At 44.2% G+C, this 22,849-nt stretch overlaps 1 protein-coding gene across 6 annotated transcripts in view; it reads right to left on the minus strand.

Annotated features, from left to right (window-relative positions):
* Positions 1-218: 218 nt before the first annotated feature.
* The window catches only part of CEP192 (centrosomal protein 192), a 104,876-nt gene continuing 82,245 nt past the window's right edge, over positions 219-22,849 (minus strand). For 4 of the 6 annotated variants that reach the window (XM_029065485.1, XM_029065487.1, XM_029065486.1 and 1 more), the window contains exons 38-45: positions 21,847-22,051; positions 18,304-18,383; positions 17,843-17,938; positions 16,487-16,606; positions 15,349-15,470; positions 13,320-13,446; positions 12,684-12,742; positions 219-765 (exon numbers count right to left, since the gene is read on the minus strand). In XM_029065485.1, coding sequence (XP_028921318.1) covers positions 627-765; positions 12,684-12,742; positions 13,320-13,446; positions 15,349-15,470; positions 16,487-16,606; positions 17,843-17,938; positions 18,304-18,383; positions 21,847-22,051 — 948 coding nt within the window. In that variant the 3' untranslated portion in view covers positions 219-626. The remainder of the gene's footprint in view (positions 766-12,683; positions 12,743-13,319; positions 13,447-15,348; positions 15,471-16,486; positions 16,607-17,842; positions 17,939-18,303; positions 18,384-21,846; positions 22,052-22,849) is intronic. The other 2 variants (XM_029065489.1, XM_029065488.1) reach the window with 2 other exon arrangements.

Genomic DNA, 22,849 nt, shown 5'->3' on the forward strand with positions numbered 1-22,849 from the left:
CACTGTCAAGTAGGGTCAGTGCACTATCCCAACCCATTAATGTTTTTCTATTCTAGTCTACTCTTCCAGTTCCCATTGTTTTAGGGGAAGCAACAACACTTGGGGACAAAGACAGACTTTTCCAGCCTGGGTTGAAATAGAGGGAAAAAAAGCAGTGATTTTTTCAACAGAAGTGATTTCTACAATGGCAGAAGGCGAAAGAGAGGGGGCAGCGAGCCTGAGCTTAAAACGATTTTATTTTTTATAAAGCACTATTATACTTTACATTTTTCTCTACAACACTGTACACAAAAGTCCTGTTCTCTGAAAATTTAAATTTATTTCTGCATATACCACTTTAAAATAAATACATCTTCATTTGGCAAATCACATCCAATGCAAAAATATAACACTTTTATCCCTTGTAAAAACTAAATGTGCAGTATCAAAGCTAGGAACATGATTGTTTAATATACAAAGTCAGGATCTTCGCATTAGAACAATAAACCAGAAATCTATCATTAAACATATAGCTTCATTTATCTTTACAGAATGCTTACAAAAAACACTGTAGTGTAGAAAACTTAGGAACTTACCAAATATATCAACACTTTAATAATTTACTTTACACACAATAACACTGCTCTCTACTGTTTTTCAAGAGCTTCACCAACCAGTCGAATACCGAGACTTGTGCCGCCGTCTGTTTGTACGACTAAGAGAGCTTCGAATCGGCCCACTGATTTGGGTTTGAACTGGACTGGCATATTGATGTAATGCTGAGGTCTGTATTGAAGGAGTGGAAAACGTTAGTCACGTTAACGGCAGTTCCCCCATCCGAACACCAATACAAACAAAAAGGGACAGGAGCAACAGGTGAACAAGATCAGGTAAAACTAACTGGGACTCAAGGAAAGTGCTCTCATTTTTTTTTAAATCTCATTTTTGTGTCACTACTTCATTTATTAGAACACAGATTTTTCTATAATTGATTACCACCTTAGTTGTCAGTCGAAGATAGGGAAGACAGATGACAGAAAGCAAAGAGAAACTCTAAAGTGGTTTTCTCTAGAAAAGCACGATTTTCTTGACTATCTAAATATAGCATTAGGCATTTATTTGAAACATAGCGATAAAAGGATTTTTTTTAACTAGGAATTATGGCAAAGAAATCGCTCCGTCTGATGAATGCGGATTGAAAGGGGACGGCAGCGTGTAAAGTTACCACCAGTAAACTTATTCCAGGAGTTTTCATGGAAAAGGGACAAGGACACAGTTTAGAGCATTATACATTTTGTATTATCATTAAGATAAGTCTTAACCACACGCACACACTTAAGCTATTCAATGGAGACCTTGGAAAAAGGGAAAGCAAGTATTCTGAACCCAAATGGAAGGGGTCTGGTTCAAAACCCTTTTAACAGCTAATGACTACTTTTGCAGCAAAGGGACACAGGGTAAAAATGCATTAAGACAGCTAAAAGGCAATTGTGGAAATGCACTCTAAACCAGAGCTTAACAATCCCTTCCACTGTATGCCACCCATTTACATTTAAGGGTTGTTGGGATTTTTTTTTTTTTTTTTTTACAGGAACCTTAAAAAAAAGTAACACAGAAATCCATTATTTTTTTCCTTTTGAGTCAAAAGGTAACAAACATTGCTTCATGGAAAGAACTAGCGAGCCCACGATACTAGCGTTATCAGACAGGATCTTGAGAAAGTAGCGCACTTGCAGTCTGGGCATCGATGACGTTACGTGGGAAGAACCTCATCTGAGAAACTTAGCCTAACTTTGCGCTTTTGCGACCTGACGTGAAAAGAGCTCTTAGGCAAAATGGAAACACTCTCATTTGTCCCGTAAATGCCCCCACTTATAACTTTCAGAAGCATCAAATGGTAAGACAGGAACACAGATCTCTCTTTCTGGGAATGTCAGAGTGAAAGTTATAACATCACACACAATTTCACTAGGTGGCTCATACGGGAGGAATGCGCACCAGCAGAATACCTAGGCAGTTGGGGTAGGAAACGGGGAGACTGTCAACGTGAAGAGCTGATCAAAAGCTTTAAAGATCATGGGAACCACCCTCAAACTAGGTGGACTAGCAGCAGACTTCCGGTACGTACTTTGGAGTGGCAGGCAGAACCGCCCGACGATGGCAATTGGGAAAGAGGGAAGGGAGGGAATTCTCCTTGAACACAGACTTCGGGAGATTGTGATTTGGAGAGGGATACGAACTGCAAATTCAATAGTAGCCAAGGATGGTCTTTGCACGGAGAGGACTGTTGGCTGTCAACCTCCTTTTCAGCCATTTCACTGTCAGTAGCATCAATTGTGAAAGACAATTATATTCACTTTGGTCAGTGGCAGAAGAATTCCTTCCGACCACCATGGTCATTCATTTTGGGGTCATCTGTCTTCAACTCTCACGCTCTACCGAATCCTAAATGCTGAGGCCGCCTCCGAAGTGTTTCTTGGACCTTTCTCGTCCTCTTTTTCCCCCTCAGTCACCAGTCTAGTACAGGAAGAAGACACCCCCGTGCCTGGAAGAGGCTTCCCGCTTCAATCCCTAACTGGGCAATAACAATTGTCTTCTGATGATCTCTCTCTCTCTCAGATGCCTAGAGGACCACTAAATTGCCTGGCAAATAAAACTGAAACACCTGATTGGTTTTATGGCCCTTCACTAATCAGCTCTCCAACCCCACAGCTTCCCATAATCATTACTGCACTTATTAAATCCCCTCATGTGCCAGGCACTGGGGTAAAGATCGGATCAGATCATCACTGCCCCTGCCTCCACATGGAACTCACAGTCTAAGGGGGAGGGAAAATAACTATTTCATCCCTATTTTAGAGGTGAGGAAACTCAGGCCCCAAGAAGCCTAGAATGACCTCCTCCTTTCAAACTAGATTCTCTCTCTCTCAAACACCACTCGAAACTCATTTCCATGAAGCTGGCTTCAGTTATTCCAGGATTCAACGGAATTGCAGACTATTTCTGTATATTTGCAGTTAGCTATAAAAGCCTGTTACTTATGTTTCTATGTCCTTTGGTATCTGCCCTGCTTCCCCATCATGATGCAAAATAGTTGAGAGAAAAAATCAAGTCTCCTATTTAACTAGTAGAGTGCTCAACAAACACCTCGGATTGATGGCCTGAATTTGGACGCTGAAGTTGTATAGTACAATGGAAATCAGAATATCAGTTACTCACATCTAGCAGTTTTCCAAATCAAGGACTATCTGAATTAAAAGAAAGGACAGACAATTGAACAAAACTGGGACATTTAGCACCACCTGTCCAAATTGACCAGGGATTAGAGCCTGTTTCAGTTGGATTGGGTTTGGCCCCAGTGATTTTAGCAATAAGCCTTCTACTGAACTCTCTCGCATCTCCTGGTTATTAAATTTCCCGCCCAGAGCCTAGCCATCTGATGGTAGTCTACTGACTGGGTTCCAGGAGCTCTCCTCTTATTCATTCATTCAATCGTATTTATTGAGCTCTTACTGAGCGCTTAACGGACCTGCTAAAGAAGCTACACGTGGCATCTGTAGGAGCTCCTGGTCTCATACTCTGAAGACTTGATCTGGAGACACAACGAGTTTGATCGTCTTTCAAAGGACGTACCGGTCTTCTTGATCCAGTCTTCTATTTGTCACTCGTGAATTCTGCTACATTGGCCAGAAACTGACAACGGCTTTCAATTCCGTGTCTCCCACGGACACCTCAGCTTTAATTGCACACTTTCCCTGGAGCAGACTTGGAAATGAACTCTGTCTCTTTCAGATTGATTGTCGATCCATAATACTATGCTGACTCTGCAAAGCCGTCCAAAATCCCTTGCTCTTCTATAGGCATATTTCTGCTTCTGGAAGAGTCATCAGGATACAGCAGTTTCTAAATGACGTCTCAAGGACTCGGCAGTCTCCTGAGCTGGAAGCGGGGTCTGTCACGGACTTTCAGATTTCCGGCTGCAGGCTCCAGAAATGCTGAGGTGATAAAATGCAACTGGACCTTTCACACGGGCCAGTTCCGCAGGTGCTGGAGATGGGTCGTTACTCGGCTAACAAACCCGAAGCAGGGAATGTGCCCGCTAACTGTTGCGCCTTACTCTCCCAAGCACTTAGTGCAGTGCTCTGCATATAGTAAGCACTCAAATACCATTGGGTGACATATCACCGTGCAGCCTTATCACACTTTTGTGGTGTGATACTTAGTAGCTAGTGGTGTCCAGGTCTCTTGCTCTTTCCTCTCCATCCAAACTATCACTCTCAACCAAGGACATCACTGCATCTGCTGACCTCTTTGCCACCTTTCTTCCCCAACTCCATTCCAAGCTGACCTCTGCCTGGATCAAATTTTTCTAAAAAAACATTCAGTCCATATCTCCCCACTCCTCAAAAACCTCCAGTGGCCGCCCATCCGCCTCCGCATCAGACGTCATCTCCTTATCATCAGCCTTAAAGCCGTCGGTTCTCCCTCTCCTATCTTACTAATCTCCTTTTCCGACGCACCCTGCACACTTTGTTCCTCTAACACCAACTTAACTCTATCCCACTGCCAACCCCTTGCCCACATCCTCCCTCTGGCCTGGAATTCCTTCCCCCTTCATATCTGACAGACCACTGTTTTCCCCCACCTACGAAAAACAATAATTTCTGCAATAGGATTTCCCAAACTTTGCTCTCATTCCCCCAGTTCATGCTACCTTATCCATTAGCTACGCACTTAGGTCTCTACCACTAAGCATTTGCTATTCACCCCAACCTCAGCCCCACAGCACTTCTTTCCACATCCATACACTCAATTTCAACTATCTCTAATCTAATGACTGTCTCCCTCTCTAGACTGTAAGCTCCACGTAGGCACTGCACTGTACTCTCCCCCCTTAGTACTGTGCCCTGTAAATACAACTGGTTGCTTCATATTTTTAATACTAAATTCATAAATTGTATGCAGAAAATTTTATTCCCTGCCTGTCTCCTGAACCGACCACTGAACCGTACAGCATAAAGTTTCATCGCAATCCTGAGAGTACATGCTTAACAAAACCGCAGCCAAAAGTATTCTAGCCAAAACTCTGAGCCAGCAGAGATGAGTTTTTCATCACTGCAAAAGCAGAAATCTGCTCAGCTCGATCAGGAAGGATATTCAGTCGCCAATGGAAATGTAGTAACTATTTTTCAAGTTTGGGACACGGCTGTCAAAGGAAGACGGAGCCAAACGTAACGAAAAACTGCCTAACAATTAATGGAATGTCGCACACCGTACCGACTTTATTGGTGAGGATTTTTTTCCAATGAAATCACTGTAGGTAGTTCTTTTTTCCTCTCTGGCCACCTTAGGGGAGCAAACTCTGTGGGCTGGGTGGTAGTGGAAAAGGAGCAAGGTGAGGTAGGAGTGGGAAAGTTGACCGACTGCCTTAAAATAAATGCTAAGGAGTTGCTGTTTGATATTAATAATATAGTATTTGTTAAGCGCTTAAAATGTGCCAAGCACTGTTCCTTAACTCCCATTCTCTCCCGGACCTCCTCCGATCTGGCTTCCGTCCCCTCCACTCTACCGAGACTGCTCTCTCTAAGGTCACCCGTGACCTCCTTCTTGCCAAATCCAATGGCTCCTACTCCATTCTAATCCTCCTTGACCTCTCCGCTGCCTTTGACACTGTCGACCATCCCCTCCTCCTCCATACCTTATCTCACCTTGGCTTCACGGACTCCATCCTCTCCCGGTTCTCCTCTTACCTCTCTGGCCGGTCATTCTCGGTCTCCTTCACTGGCGCCTCCTCCCCTTCCCATCCTTTAACTGTTGGAGTTCCTCAAGGGTCAGTTCTCCGCCCTCTTCTGTTCTCCATTTACACTCACTCCCTCGGTGAACTCATCCGCTCTCACGGCTTCGACTACCATCTCTACGCAGATGACACGCAGATCTACATCTCCGCCCCTGTCCTCTCCCCCTCCCTTCAGGCTCGCATCTCCTCCCGCCTCCGGGACGTCTCCACCTGGATGTCAGCCCGCCACCTAAAACTCAACGTGAGCGAGACTGAGCTCCTCATCTTCCCTCCCAAGCCTGGTCCTCTCCCAGACTTCTCTATCACCGTGGATGGCGCGACCGTCCTTCCCGTCTCTCGGGCCCGCGATCTCGGTGTCATCCTTGACTCGTCTCTCTCGTTCACCCCACGAATCCTATCCGTTACCGAGACCTGCCGGTTTCACCTCTACAATATCGCCAAGATCCGCCCTCTCCTCTCCACCCAGACGGCTACCTTACTGCTACGGGCTCTCGTTATATCCCGGCTAGACTACTGTGTCAGCCTCCTCTCTGATCTCCCTTCCTCCTCTCTTGCCCCGCTCCAGTCTATTCTTCACCTCCGCTGCCCGGCTCATCTTCCTGCAGAAACGATCTGGCCCTGTCACTCTCTTTCTTAAACACCTCCAGTGGTTGCCTATCGACCTCCGCTCCCAACAAAAACTCCTCACTCTAGGCTTCGAGGCTCTCCATCACCTTGCCCCTTCCTACCTCTCCTCCCTTTTCTCTTTCTACCGCCCACCCCGCACGCTCCGCTCCTCCGCCGCCCACCTCCTCGCCGTCCCTCGGTCTCGCCCATCCCGCCGTCGACCCCCGGGCCACGTCCTCCCGCGGTCCCGGAACGCCCTCCCTCCTCGCCTCCGCCAAACTGATTCTCTTCCCCTCTTCAAAACCCTACTTAAAACTCACCTCCTCCAAGAAGCCTTCCCAGACTGAGCTCCCCTTCTCCCTCTACCGCCCCCCCTTCACCTCTCCGCAGCTTAACCCTCTTTTCCCCCCATCTCCCTCTGCTCCTCCCCCTCTCCCTTCCCATCCCCTCAGCACTGTACTCGTCCGCTCAACTGTATATATTTTCATTACCCTATTTATTTTGTTAATGAAATGTATATCGCCTCGATTCTATTTGGTTGCCATTGTTTTTACAAGATGTTCTTCCCCTCGACTCTATTTATTGCCATTGTTCTTGTCTGTCTGCCTTCCCCCGATTAGACCGTAAGCCCGTCAAAGGGCAGGGACCGTCTCTATCTGTTGCTGACTTGTTCATTCCAAGCGCTTAGTACAGTGCTCTGCACATAGTAAGCGCTCAATAAATACTATTGAATGAATTGAATTCTAAGCGCTGGGGTAGATACAAGGTAATCGGGTTGTCCCCTGTGGGGCTCACAGTCTTAATCCCCATTTTACAGATGAGGTAACTGAGGCACAGAGAAGTTAGTGGCTTGCCCAAGGTCACACTGCAGGCAAGTGGCAGAGCCGGGATTAGAACCCACGTCCTCTGACTCCCAAACCCGTGTTCTTTCCGCTACGCCACGCTGCTTCTCTAATGCTGCTTCTTTGATGTGGAGATGTATGGGCAAACAGTGCTCTCCAAACAGTAAGCACTTATTATTCTATCAGTGGTATTTATTGAGTGCCTACTGGGTACAGAGCTCTGTACTAAGCACGTGGGAGACTACAAGGCCACAGAATTGGTAGACGTGTTCCCTGCCCAAACGGAGCTGACAGTTCAGAGGCAGACAATAAAATGAATTAGATATATACATAAGTGCTACCCTCTCAGGGTCACACCTGGAGAGTTTCCTGTACCCTACCAGTCTCGATTACAAGACGGAGAGTCAAGCAGAGGCATAGCCATCCCATGATTAGCCTGGCCATTGGCTAGCGAGTGGGAGGCAATCTGCTACAAGTCAAGACTCCTCTGTACTGGGCAGCTGCGGAATAGGAGAGGGTCAAGAGCAGAGACTCAAATTCACTGCACGGAAGGAAACAATGGTAAATCGCTTCCGTATGTCTACCAAGAAAACTCTAAGGATACACTACCGGAACGATTACGGGTGGAGGCGGGCCGCTCTAGGGGAGATGCGGCCATGGTGTCGCTATGGGTCGAAGATGACTGAACGGCATAAGTTCTGGCCAGCCACTGATTGATTGATTTTATACAAAAATGAGCCAGGCAGCAGAGTGAAGCGGGTAGGGCACCGGCCTGGGAGTCAGAAGGACCTGGGTTCTAACCCTGGATCCTCCACTTTGCTGCTGTGTGACCTTGGGCAGGTCGCTTTAACTTCTCCGTGCCTCAGATACCTCATCTATAAAATGGGGATTAAGACTATGAGGCCCATGTGGGATCTGGACTGTGTCCAACCTGATTAACTTGCATCTACCCCAGGGCTTAGGCCCTTAAATACCATTTAAAAATAAATAAATAAGGCAGAATTTAAGAACTGGAGGAGGGGAGCCAGGAGGGCAGGGAGTTCTGTGAGGAGGCTGATGGGAGTAGTTGAAGTGGGAAATGACGACTGCTTGGACCAAAGTGGTAGAAATTTGGATGGAGAGAAGGAGCGGATTCAAGAGGAGGGGTGGATGCTGTGAAGGCAGAACTGACAGGAGTTGGTGACAGACCGAATAAGCAGATTGAATGAGAGAGATGAGTCGAGAATAATGCCATGGTTACGCACTTTTGAGGATGATGGGGTTTTCTATGGTGATGGGAAAGTCAGGGGGAAGAGAGGGTTTGGATGAAAAGGCGTCCTGGTTTGGGCGTCCTAATTTTGAGGTGTTGGCGGGACAGCAAGTAGACCCTTGGACTAGGCAGTCCTTCTCTGGATCCCTGCCCAACTCCAAGGAAAAGGAGATGTGTCATGGCCTAGTGGACAGAACATAAGCTTGGGAGTCAGAAGGACCTGGGTTCTAGTCCCAGCTCTGCCATTTGCCCACACTGCGTGACCCTGGGAAAGTTACTTAACTTCTCTGTGCCTCAATTACCTACCTTATTCATTCATTCAATCATATCTATTGAGCGTTTACCGTGTGCACAGCACTGTACTAAGCGCTTGTAAAGTACAATTCAGTAACAAATAGAGGTAATCCCTACCCAACTACAGATTCATAGTCTAGAAGTGGGGGAGACGCACAACAAAGCAAGTAGACAGGCATCAATAGCATCAATATAAATAGAATTACAGATATATACATATCATTAATAAAATAAATAGAATAAATATGGACATGTAAACACAACTGCTGTGGGGCAGGGAGGTGGGTAGAGCAGAGGGAGGGAGTTGGGGTGATGGGAAGGGGAGGAAGAGCAGAGGAAAAGGGGGGCTCGGTCTTATTTGAAAAATGGGGATTCAGACTGTGAGCCCCATGTGGTATGTGAACTGTGGAACTGTGTCCAAACTGATTAGCTGGTATCCACCCCAGCGCTTAGTACAGTGCCTGGAGAATAGTAAGTTTTTAACCAATTCCGATTTTTAAAAAATGAGACTGCAGGGAAGGAAAGAGGCCAAATAGGGCATGTTGCCTTGGGATAAGTGGAGGGAGTCAAGAGATCAGAGACGTCTGTGGGGCAGTGGGACGTCTGTGGGGAGTGAGTGTATGGGAGAGAAGACAAGTGAGGAGGTGGTGGTCAGAGTGTGATTTCAGAGTTGGTAAGGTTAGCGACTGCACAGTAATTGGAGAAATGAGACCAAGTCTGTGTTCAAGTTGCCAATGGATGAGGTAAGGAGGAGCAGGAGGTCCATGGAGTTGCAGAGCGCGCTTGGATCTGTGACCTTCGGGCATTTGATAGTCACCCCACCCTCGATCCACCCCACCTCAGTACATTCCTCTAAATTATGCATTATAAATTACTTATTTATACTAATGTCCGTCTCCCCCTCTAAACAGTAAGCTCGTTACGGGCAGGGAATGTGTCTTCTAACTCTGCTGCATGGCACTTTCCTCCCAAGCACTCAGTACAGCGCTCTGCACGAAGTAAGCATTCAATAAGTACCATCGATTGATTGAGAGGAAGCGGGAGGTTGGAAGGTCGTTGGGAACATCCATATGGATTCCGAGTCCCTGAGGATCAGTTTATATTATCTGATAAACTATTTTATTCTAGAATGAATGAATTCCAAAAAAAAGGAGAATTAAGGCAAAACTCAATTGTGATTCCAGGCTCCTCATTTTAATTATAGTTCTAATTACCAGGTTTTGCCCAAGTTCATGCTCTGTAGAACAAATTTTCATTTTCTCTTCAATGCAATCATCTTAAACATATCCACACCTTAGCAGGATAGCACTGCCTTAATTCATAATGCCTTTAAACTTTTGCACTGCACTAGCAATTCAACAGGCTTAACTTCATTAGAATAAGTACCAATCATTTTAAATGGTTAGCTCTTCAGGACGGCAGCAAGAACACTTTCACACTATAAAGCAGGTTAAAAAAGCAAGCAGTTACTAAGCAAATTACCACAGTTTACTATCATTTGTGAAATAAAAGCTTATATTTTAAGGTTAAAGTTTACAGATGCTTACGACATTTTGTTCTCTGTTGCCATAAACTAAGCAAAGACATGGCAAAATCCACATTGGTACATACGGAAAGAAAAATGTCAGGTCTGTGTCCTATTTTAAATATATGAAAAGGTTTAACTACCATTAAGATTATTAAACATTCCTAAATAGTGCTCCTTTTAAGACAACAATCAAAGATTATTGGTGCCTGCTGATGGGCTGACTGAGAAGTATGGATTATATTCCTTAGCTGCACTGTTCTTGTACGAAGTTTGAAAATTTACTTAACCTCTGCGTCTGATCATCTGTACATCAGAACACAGCACTTTATGTATTTCAAAACGATGCTGCCATGATTACAGAGCACTATATGCTGCTTAGATGAAACAAATGCTTGTTTCTCAAGTTACCTGCTGTTCTTAAAATTTCTTCAGAAAAAAAAAAAACTGTGATATAAATCCTTCAGGCTTTTTTGCCGTCCTTTTTGGAAAGCATTTTTACAAGGTGTTTAATAGGAGATTATTTTTCCATATGGGTATTTCACCACTGATTAATCAGAGGTTTCCCTAGAGCCAGCTTTCCTTTAGCAGAACACCAGACCTCACAACCTACAGCAGGACGGGCCATGGGAACTGCAGGCTTCCTAGAAAATCCAATGTTCCACAAAGATGGAACTTCAAGTAGCATGGCCCAGTGGAAAGAGCACAGGACTGGGAGTCAAAAGATTTACCCCAGCTCTGCCGCTTACTTGCTGTGTGACCTTGGGCAAGTCACTGAACTTCTCTGGGCTTCAATTCCCTCATTTACAAAATGGGGACCCAACGCCTATTCTCCCTCCGACTTAAAACTACGAGCCGTGTGTGGGTCCTGATTATCTTGTATCTACCTCCAGCGCTTAGCATAGTGCTTTGGCACACGTTAAGTGCTAAACGAATGCCAGAATTAGCATTCGCCAGGCAAAGTCAATGTTCCCAAGTTCTACCGCGGGTTATTTTCGTGTCATTTGGAAAAAAAAAAAAAAAGGCATGATGAAGGAAGCCCTGCTGCCATTTCAGTAGTGTTTGAAAACTCTGGGGTATCCAATACTAGTTAGCTCCGGTCACGATGCTGGATACTAACATTCTACCCACTAAAATAAACAAGTCGGACTGGTTGGAATATGTCATATTTGAAATAACTGTGGGCAAATACTGTTAACGATGCTCTCGTTTTTCCCCTAAAGAAGGCTGAATTTGAACCATTTGTAAACAGTCTAATGCATTTAAGTGTCTTCCGGGTAACATATTTCTATATATGCTACAGATGCATATGATCAGCCACCTTTTTTGTGGTATCTATTAGACGCTTACTATGTATCACACACTTTTTTAAGTGCTGGGGTAGCAACAAAGTAATCAAGTCCCACATGGGGCTCACAGTCTTAATCCCCATTTTATAGATGAGGGAACTGGGGCCCAGAGAAGTGAAGCGACTGGACTAAGGTCACACAGCGGACAAGTAATGGAGCCAGGAATAGAACCCGGGTCTTTCTGACTCCAAGGTCCTAGCTCTATCCACTAGACCACGCGGCTTGAAGTTCCATCTTTGTGGTACACTTTGGATTTTCTATATTCTATTTGCTTAGATACAATTATAATTTTCTGTTAGTATGAACATATCACCTCTACTGGGCCATGTTACTAGAGGACGAGCTGGATTTTCCAAAGCGGACAAGTTGTTCCTTGGTAATAACTGCAGTTTGTTTGAAAGCTATTTTCACAAAAACAGCTAAACTAAAACTCTGCCACAATTCCAAAGGCTGGTGCAGCTACCAGTGGAAAGAGAAAAGTAGCTGTGCCTGTACTAACAGGAAAACAATTATGTAAAATGATTTACTTGAAGCTTTGTTCCAAGAAAAGGAATTGAGAACAAAGCAGAAGAAAAACTGGAGAGGACTCACGTAGGGGCCTTTGATGAATCAAAAAGATATATGATAGATAAATTATTTTTAACCAAAGAACTAAAATTCTCCACATTATCCAGTGTCTGTGATTACTGAATCTGAATTAAACAACTGTGCAAACCTACAAATGGGACATGAACCAAGACAGATTTCAGCAGAGGCAATGCGTCAGAGGTGGCCAAGACGGCTCACTTGGCAGAACTCTGAAGTGTTCATTTTCCGGCCACATTTAGAGCACTTGGACCAGATAGGCTCAACGCCCACCTTCTCCACCTCCTCATGCCCTCTGTCTGTCTAGTCCCGAGGGTAAAAACAAAGAAGATAACAGGGGCAAAGAGACAAGATTCTTGGCCCCGCGATTCCCAGGGAAGCCGTCACCTGTGTCCTAGTGGACACAGAACTCTCACTATTGATTTTAATATAAATTTTTGTTTTTCATTTAACTCACCTCAAAGAATATTTCGAATGCTTGACGTAGAAAGGCTCTCTGGGACTTAAAAACTTCAGCTGGAATTTAACATGAAACACTTTAAAAAACAGCATGCAAGCTAATGTGTGGCTATATATATATATATATATGCATATATATGATAATGTATATCTCAGCACATTTAAACAAATCATGCTCTTAATGCTCTTTTAGTAAGAATTACATGCCATATATTAGGAAGGCCACCAGATGTCCAAAAGCATGCGTTACAAGATAGAGCTCTAACACCTAATATAATAAGATAAAGTTTCAAGTGCCAAAGACCAAATTTACCTGTAAACTTACTAGATGAAATTGATCAAATATGTTTTATAGAAAAGTGGGCCTGCTTACAAGTTGTGGAGAGAAACAAAGGAAAAAATAACAACCTCCCCATACCCCCACCTCAAGTCATACTGTAAGTTTACATTTATCTCACTTTTCACTTGAAGTACCATGGCCATACCATCGAATGCTGGGAGTTTCTCCTCAACATCTCAAAGTGCGGTGTTAAAGTTTACTTATGCGTTTAAATGCCCTTTTTTTGGATTTTACCTCAGCTCTTTCAGATGTTCCTTAACTTGCCAAACCGGCATAAGAGTTCCCTGTACTTACCAAGTGTGTGGTGAAAGAATTATTCCGCAGGTTGACTTTCAGTGTTCTCGACTCCCCAACTCTAGTTGGGAGAAACATATAAACATCTTCGGGAGCATAAACTCCTCGCCGAGTTAATTCGGCTTGCCTGGTTGAGAAAAGATTTAAGGTAGACGTAAATTACTGTTAGCACTTAAATAAGCCATATTCTAATTCGAGTAGAAGCATAGCTGGAAGGAAGGGTGGATGGGGCAGCTGAGGAAAGGGCCCTTCTCTTGGGGACGGGAAACCTCTTCTGTAGTTCCAATTCCTAACTGGAATTGTCCATCAGGACTAATCAAAACATGATCACACACTAAGGACTGACGCGTTCTATATACTTTTGGCGAAACAGTGAAACAAATCTTATTTCTGCCAAATGAACTGGGTGTTGGAGAAGACGTAACCCTGGGTCAGAGAGGAATGTTTAACAGTAAATTCTCGAAGGTCTTAAAAGGTCGATGCGGTCCTCATCTTTCGTATTTTTAAATCTTGAACGAACGGCAATCCCAGGGTTTCCAAATGAAGCACCTGTTTTAACTTTGCTACCTGTTCCAACTTTATGTGAGCCTCCTTTCTCTGGCACTAGCTGAGTCTGCAGGCTACGGCAGTACAGCTTCATCAGAGAGAGGCTGGATGTAGTGGGCCACCCCGGGAACTTCCCCGGACGATCAAATAAACCTGGCCGCTCCCCATTCCCCTGCTCCGTCGCTCTTTAAACTTTTCCCATGGCCCCCACGTGTCCCCACGTCCACGGTCCATCCGTAACCGCCACCTCGCCCCGGCACCATTTCTGTTTGGTTTTTTGTCTAGGTGTTTTTAATAGTAATACACAGCTGGGTCAGGCGCTGTAAATCTCCCTCCGTGCCCGCTGGGAATGCCCAAGCCCCAAGGGGATGGGCCAGCTGGTCAAGGGTGGAGGCTTGGAAGGCGGCTTCTCCTGCCGCACGCACCCTCTCCCTCCCGCCTTGTGTCTGCTCCCCACAGTGCATGTGGGGAAGGAGAGAGGTGGACGTTCCTTCCTCCAAAGCCTCCACCCTCTAAAAAGGATATTTCTCTCTAGGAGTGAAGCCCTCAAGCCAAAAGACACATTTTCTGAAGAGAAAACGCAGAGAATAGAAGCAGATGATAATAACAATAATACTGGTATAGCTTCCTCTGTGCCAAGCAATGAGAAGCAGAGTTGCCTAGTGGTTACAGCATGGGTCAGAAGGACCTGGGTTCTAATCCCGGCTTCTCCACTTGCCAGCTGTGTGACCTCGGGCAGGTCACGTCCCTTCTCTGGGCCTCAGTTACCTCGCCTGTAAAATGGGGATTAAGACCGAGACCCCTGTGTGAGCGAGGGGCCGTGTCCAACCTGATTAACTTGAATCTACCCCAACAATTACTACAGTGCTGGACACATAGTAAACGCTTAACAAATACTATTGGGAAAAAAAAAAGAAGCACTGTTCTAAATCCTGGGGTTGACAGGAAACAATCAGGCCAGACATAGTCCCTGTCCCATTTGGGGCTCACACAGTTTAAGCAGGAAGGACAGCAAGGAAACACATGGCTAGGAATGAGTGGGAAAGATGCAAAGCATATTCCTCACCAACTTCAATACCTTCATTTCTTCACTAGGGCCAGTTTTCATCCCAGACAGTTAACAAAGCATCAGATTTACACTAAACCAGGCAGGTGGCTAACAGATAATGAGCCAGGCTAACCCCGATGCTTAAGCCGCTGCTTGATAGCAAATGAGGTGCTTGGGGAGGCAGAGTCACTCCGTCAATCCCCTAGAGGACCATTTATCGCCTTGCTGCTGCAATGCATCAAACAGGGTCACCTGGTGGCCCTAAGCACCTAACACTATGGGGGAGGCACTTGGGCACTGGGGACAACAAAATTCCACTTTTTTCCCCACTCTAACCCATCTGAGAAAAACTGCAGCATTAAAACTGTGCAGAGCTCATTGGTCCAGATACACATCTGAACAGCTCTCACAAGGTTGGTTTCAAGAAGCACATACCTAGTAGTGAGAGCAGATGCCTCTGATCCAGCTCGCCTTCTGGGTTTAACTAGATTATCTGTCTTTACGAGGGCGTTTGTGGAAACTCTCGCATTTGCAGGTTCGTTTTCTGCTTTGACGCCCTGTTAGGAGGGAAAAGATTCAGAGGGGAAACAATGAAGAGACCAGAAGCGTAAGGACAAGGCCTGGAAAACACTTAAATGCTTTAACAAGTCCAGAGCTAAACACTGCCCCGCCTAACATCAGGTGCTCAAATTAAAACAGAATATTCAGCAGAAGGAATGGGACTAAATGAAAAAATTAACTACTTTAGAGAGATTCAATAGCCAATTAGATGGGCAAACCAACACAAGTTCTTGGTTACCCAAAATATGTAGCAGGATCTGAGCCATGTTTGATGATGAAAACCGGTCAGGGAAGCTAAGGTTTTCAAAGCAAAATAGAGGATTTCAAATCTCAAGATTTCACACCAACTTTTCAAAAGGAAGCATAAGAGATGTTTTTAAAATTCCCTACAATCCCCAAAAAGCCCTACGTTGCCTCGGCTGGGTTCTTGCATCGACTGTCAAATGCCGTCGAGTCATTTCCGACCCAAGGCGGCTCCATGGACGCATCTTCTCCCGAACGTCATCCGTAGTCGTTCTGGTATGTAGCCTATAGAGTTTTCTTGGTAAAAAATACAGGAGTGGTTTATCACCACCTTTTTCCACAGAATAAAAACTTGAGTCTGCCGCTATCTCTGATCTCTGATTCTTTCCCATGCTGCTGCTGCCCAGGATAGATGACTCGACTTTTGTCTTGCACTGATAGGCTGAACTTTAATATAACGGAATTACCTAGAGATTTTTTTTTATCTCCTTCAAATCTGCTTTATTACCATTTCTATTGGAATAAATTGATCTGAACCCTCCCCAGAACCGATGCCAAGAACGCCAGTTGATGCTAGGATGGCACGAGTAGTGGCTAAGTAGAAATGAAACAAAAAAGTGGCAAGAAATTGGAGATTAAAATACAAAAAAAATCAGAACTAGATAGTTCACATCTCAGAAAGCATCTGGATGCCAACCATTTCCTAATACATTTTAAAAGACTCCACTTAAGTCGTACAGATGAAGACTCTACTCAAACCAGTACTCACTTCTCCAGACAGCTGAAATCTCAGTGTGTGTTTCATGGAAGGCTCTGCATATGGATGACATTCAAGATCCCAAAACTGAGCATAATCTCCTTGATCTCTAGGTAAAAATGTAATGGCAACCTACAAGCACAACCAGAATAAAAACCTTACTGAAAGTTTTGGGTGGTTTTTTTTTTTTATTGTGGGCTAAACAACTAACCTTAAACCCCCGCTGCTTGGTTACCAGTAAACAGCTTCGGTAGAGAATACACAGTGGAACAAATGCCTAGCATTAGACCGTTATTTATCGGGTATTAAAAAAAGAGGGCGAAACTCTATTTCTAGTCAACAAGTTAATGTAATTCCGTCTGCAAAATCCTTTTTTCGGTTAAGACTTTATGTACAGCTACACCTCCCTCGGCACATTGTTTTTGAAAAAGCCATCTCAAAATATACCACAGCTGTCATGTCGGATACCTAAATGGGGAAACAGGTTGGGGGAAGATCTAAGTATCTAAATCACAGAAATACAAATAAGAGCTTCTGGTGAGGCGTCCATGGCTGTGCAGATGCAACCCTCTGCTGGTCAGGAGAAAGAATCGAGACTGAAGCAATAAGCTCTCAACTTCTGGAAATGTAAGGATGTTTGATGGGGACAGACGTTCAGAGACAGTAGAGGGATCGAGACGTAAGAATGAATCAATGGGGAAAAAAAAAACCCAAAAAGACATGCAGAGCCTTTTCCTATTCCACCCTTAGAGTTTATCTTTTTATCCATGTTAAATATCCTGAATGAGTATCTCGGAGAGAGGAAAGTCTGGCTTTAGAATAAAAGGGGCTAGATGTGAAAGAGGGTAGTTTATAATATGGTATTCTTGGGTACTGACTACTTCCCGTAGACCTCTGAACTTCCGGCCATATTTGAAATTTGTAAAAGTCGTCTTTAATAACGACAATAATAATAACGTTGGTATTTGTTAGGCGCTTACTCTGTGCGGAGCACTGTTCTAAGCGCTGGGGTAGATACAGGGTAATCGGGTTGTCCCACGTGAGGCTCACAGTTAATCCCCATTCTACAGATGAGGGAACTGAGGCCCAGGGAAGTGAAGAGACTTGCCCACAGTCACACAGCTGACAAGTGGCAGAGCCGGAATTCGAACCCATGACCCCTGACTCCCAAACCCGGGCTCTTTCCACTGAGCCACGCTGGCATATATCCCATGGCCTTTCTCTGTCAGGAGTGCCTATTTCATCTCTGAATCTGGGCTAGACTTTGGTTTCTAAACACGGACTTCGGTTGCGGTGCCCAATGTACCAAGAACAAGTCATTTTACGAAGAGAAACCAATGTGTACAATTTCTTAACCCCAAAGCTCACTTTCTGTTTTCCGTAGGCTTCCAGTGTACCAGAAATACGGGAACATCTGAAAGCTGTATAGGTCGCTCTGTAGACATCTCCACTTTCATCAACACCCTAAAAATGAAGTAACAAGTTCATTAAAATCTAAACCTGAGAACTAGGTGTCATTGGAAGAATTCCATCCAGTTGGATGTCAAATCCCCAATTACCGGGGGGTGGAAGAGCAAGGAGGTAGGGCAGACTGCTATTCACGCACCAACACCTCCATCTGGTGAGTGAACTAATTTACACAAAATTAAAGAAATAATGAAAAAAATAAATTAAATGAATCCCAAGGACAACAAATGAGCTAGTGTACAGCACGGGTTTCTTAAAGCAGAAACATGGTTCGAAAGACAGTAGCTCTAATGAGTTTTCCTCCAGAAATATGAAGATACGGGGAATCCATCCTCTATACACTTCAGACCACTGACACTAACCTTGACGTACGGTGGGGCAAAAGATGACAAATGCCATTTAACGTCTTCATTGCCATGATTTTCCAGCTCCAAATAACTCTCTAAAAGGAGAACACGTATAAAAATTTTACATTAGAAGCTTAATTAGACAGGACTATCTTTCCTCAAGCAATGACCTCTGGAAGTTTCCATTCCCCTTCACGTCAAGCAAAAACTCCTAACCATTGGCTTTAAAGGTCTCGATCGGATCTCTCCCTTCTCGTTACCTGGTCTTTTCTCCCACCACACCCCAGCTCACATGTTGTGGGCTAGCCTACTTACTGAGTCCTCTCTTCTCTCCCATCACTGACCTCTTGTTCACCAGCTCTCCCCTGCCTGGGATTTCCTCCCCATTCAAACCCGATATTCTGCTGCTTTCTCCACTAAGCTCTTCTGAATAATTCTGAATGCCCCGCCCCAACGTTATACCCCCCTTTATGTATCTGTAGATACTGTATTTACCCTAGTGCTTAGAACAGTGCCTGGAACACAATAAGCACCTAAATACCACCGTTATAATTATGATCCCTTCTGTGACATCTGAGGACTTGGGTATTCACACACTCATAATAATACTAATAATACTAATAATAATAAATTATGGTTTTTGTTAAGCACTTACTATGTGCCAAGCACTGTACTAAGCGCTGGGATGGGTATGAGCAAATCAGATTGGACACGGTCCCTGTCCCACAGTCTCAATCACCATTTTGTAAATGAGGTAACTGAGGCACAGAGAAGTGAGGTGAGTTGCCCAAGGCCACACAGCAGACAGGTGGCGGAGCCGGGATTAGAACCCTTGACCTTCTGACTCCCAGGCCCGTGCTCTATCCACTATGTCCCCATGGCATATGTACCTATGTTCATATTCTATTACTTCATCCTAAACGTAATTTATTTTACTGTCTGACTCCTCTGTTAAACTGAAAGCTATATGAGGGCAGGAATCGTGTCTCCTAATCCTTCTGTAGTCACTCAAGCGCTTATAACAGCGTTCTGTGTCTGCTGTGATGGATAACACACTAAAAATTTGCAAGTGTGACAAATATTCCCTGCCCCAGAAGAGTTCCGAATGATTTTGAAACACTTCACATCAAGTTAACAATATGGTCAGCTAAATGTGGCATATCTTATTCACAACCTATAAAGAAATTGCTCTGAGGGAAAAGTAATATTTAATATTTTTCTGAAGGTAATATTCATTACACAGTTTAATTCACGAGCTATACAAAGCCCCAGAGTTTTTTTTTTAAAAGAATCAAACGTGACGAATGTTTTGATGCCCATCTCATTAGTTGTTAGGCAATTTATCTACCAGGGAGATAATTTACTAACATAGTAGAAAATATACTGACTGAGAAAGCTAAAATAAAGTTGTGATTAAAATAGGAAGATCCAAATTGAGAAGGGCAAGAGAGAAGACAACCAGTGAGTCACACTCAGCCATGAAGATCAGTATTTTTAAGGAAGCATCAGATAGGAGGTATGCCACAAAAATACTGTTGTGGTCAAAACACGCAATTAATAGTATCACTTTGGTAACCTGAAGTCAGTGAACACATTTTAAAACCTTCAAATCTCAAATCTCAGTTAAAGCTCATCGCCTGGTTGAACTAAAAAGCTTGGTAAGAAATGCAGTTAAAGGAAGTTCTTGAGAGATCATTAGGACTCGGGACCGAGCACCTTCACGATGATCTTTAAAAATGATCAGTCCTTCAGGCATGCTGAAGCAGGCACAAAGAGATTATTCATTCATTCAAAAGTATTTATTGAGCGCTTACTATGTGCAGAGCACCGTACTAAGCGCTTGGAATGGACAATTCGGCAACAGATAGAGACAAGCCCTGCCCAATGAAGGGCTCACAGTCTAATCCACTTCATCATCACTGGCATAGTCTTGATATCGAATCAGTGACAAGCTCGAACATTGCCAGAAATCAAGTTATACCAAAGAAAGGGGATCCAAAGTGGCAAATACAGATACAAAATATTATGGTCGTAAAACGTACCTACATAGAGAGGTCACTTAAGCTTAACGACTTATAATAATAATAAGAAACTGTATTTGTTAAGCGTTCACTATATGCTAAGCACTGGAATAGAGGATAATCATCATATCACATCCCCCCTTACCTTTGCTCCCTTACCTTCTGCTCCTTTTCCCCCTCCCTTCCCCTCCCCTCAGCACTGAGCTCATTTGCCCATTTGTATATATCTTTATTACCCTATTAATTGTGTTAATGAGATGTACATCCCCTTGATTCTATTTACTGCTATTGTTATTGGCTGTCTCCCCCGATTAGACTGTAAGCCCGTCAATGGGCAGGGATTGTCTCTATCTGTTGCCGAATTGCCCATTTCAAGTGCTTAGTACAGTGCTCTGCACACAGTAAGCGCTCAATAAATACACTATCAAATGAATCCCCCAGACAGCTCTAAGTTTGAAAAGGAGAACAATCAATGAATTGTATTTATTAAGTGCTTGCTCTGTGGACAGGAGGCAGAGAGGTCAGCAATAAGGCTGAAGCATAGTCAAGGCAGAAGAGTGACCGGATCATTATAGTAGCAGTTTGGATGGAAAGGAGAAGTGGACTTTTGTGACGACGTGAAGACAGAAGTGACAGACTGAATACGTGCGTTGAATGAGAGAGATGAGTAGAGGATTATGCCAGGGTTTCCGGCTTGTGAGACAGGGAGGATGGCGGTGCTGTCTACAGTGATGAGAAAGTCAGGGGGAGGACAACGGTAGGGTGGGAGGGAAAAGAGTTCTGTTTTGGACAAGTTAAACTTGAGGTGTCGGCAGGACGTTCAAGCAGAGACATCCCGAAGGCGAGAAAAAGCAGGGCTGGAGTTGTAGATTTGAGAATCACCTGCACAGAGATGGTAGTCGAAGGCTCGGGAGCAAATGAGTTCTCTGTGGAAACTGAGTCACAGAAGTTAAGTGACTTGCCCAAGATAACGCAGCAAGGAAGTGGCAGACGAAGGATTAGATGCCAGGTCTCCTCATTCCTAGTGCTCCGCCCCCTCCACGAGGCCACCACGCATCCGATATGATAGAGTGAAATCAAAGGTATTTATTGAGCGCTTACTGTGGGCAGAGTGCTGCACTGAGCCCTTGGGAGAGTATGATACAACAGAATGAGCAGACATATTCCCTGCCCATAATGAGCTTAGTCTAGAGAAGCAGCGTGGCTCAGTGGAAAGAGCCCGGGCTTGGGAGTCAGAGGTCATGGGTTCGAATCCTGACCTTGCCACTTGTCAGCCGGGTGACGGTGGGCAAGTCACTTCACTTCTCTCTGCCTCAGTTACCTCATCTGTAACTTGGGGATTAACTATGAGCCTCACGTGGGACAACCTGATTACCCTGTATCTACCCCAGCGCTTACAACAGTGTTCTGCACATAGTAAGCGCTTAACGAATACCAACATTATTAGAGGAGGAGCTTACAGCCTAGCAAGATATCTACATAAAACATTGCAAGGAATTTGAGAGCGTTAAAAGTAATCAGTTCAGCATCAGATTACCTGAGCTTTCACCAGATACTGTCTCGGGAAAAGTGATGGTTCTGTTTTTTACTTCAACCTTGGTTGAAGGTGGTTTGGTTAGGGGTTTAACCATCTGAGTAACAGGAGTCTCAGATATCGGCGAAAGGACAGCCACTTGCTTAGATGCTGAGCTAGTGGAAGCAACTTCATGGGATATGTCTTCTCGAATTTGTACTTTCACAACCTTTTGAAAAACAACAAGGAAAACGTGTTCAACTATTTACGTGAACTGACCTGGAGAGTTTCGGCAAGATCAACTTTAGAAATTTAACAGCAGTGATGCGCTTGCACAATGTCCCCTCTACCCATTCTTCTTCTCAGCTGGCCCCGCTGCCTGAAGTCAGAGTATTTTAGTACCGCGAGCCTTTTAATCAATAGAATAAAAGGAAGGAAGGGTCAAGATAGCCTCAGCTGGCACGCTGGGATCAAGCAGGCCATGAGGGTCGGAGCAGAACTTGGCCGAAGGTCATCGGTGTCAGAAAAACAGAGGGTGTTCTCTCAAAACCACACTTCAACCTCAAAAGAGCTGGTAAATGGCTTTGGAAACACAATTTGGCTCTACCTGACTTACTGTAGCAATAACATACTTATGACTATTAAATTGCAATAGATTACCCTGATTGCTAGGGAAGGAGTAAACTAATATCTATTGCGCAGACGGTTTCGAAACTACTAGAATGCCATTTTCAATAAATGACTCTATTGCAATAAATGGTTCTGTGGAATTAACACAATTCCAATAGAGATTATGGGAGGGTTATTTTGACCCTCCTTACCCTTAGGATAAGGCTCAGCTAAATGCAGAGTTCACAGAAAGCAGTATAAAATAATGCCAACATGGTTAGTCAACTGCAAGAACTCCACTGCAAAGAGAATATATTGCTAGGGTCAAGGGAGGGGAATATGAATTCTTCATATAAAGTTCAACATTTATAAAATCAAAGTAATGGGACTTCCTCAACATTGCCCAGATAACTGCGGC

The sequence above is a fragment of the Ornithorhynchus anatinus genome, chromosome 5, assembly GCF_004115215.2.
Source record: "Ornithorhynchus anatinus isolate Pmale09 chromosome 5, mOrnAna1.pri.v4, whole genome shotgun sequence".
Classification (NCBI taxonomy): domain Eukaryota; kingdom Metazoa; phylum Chordata; class Mammalia; order Monotremata; family Ornithorhynchidae; genus Ornithorhynchus; species Ornithorhynchus anatinus.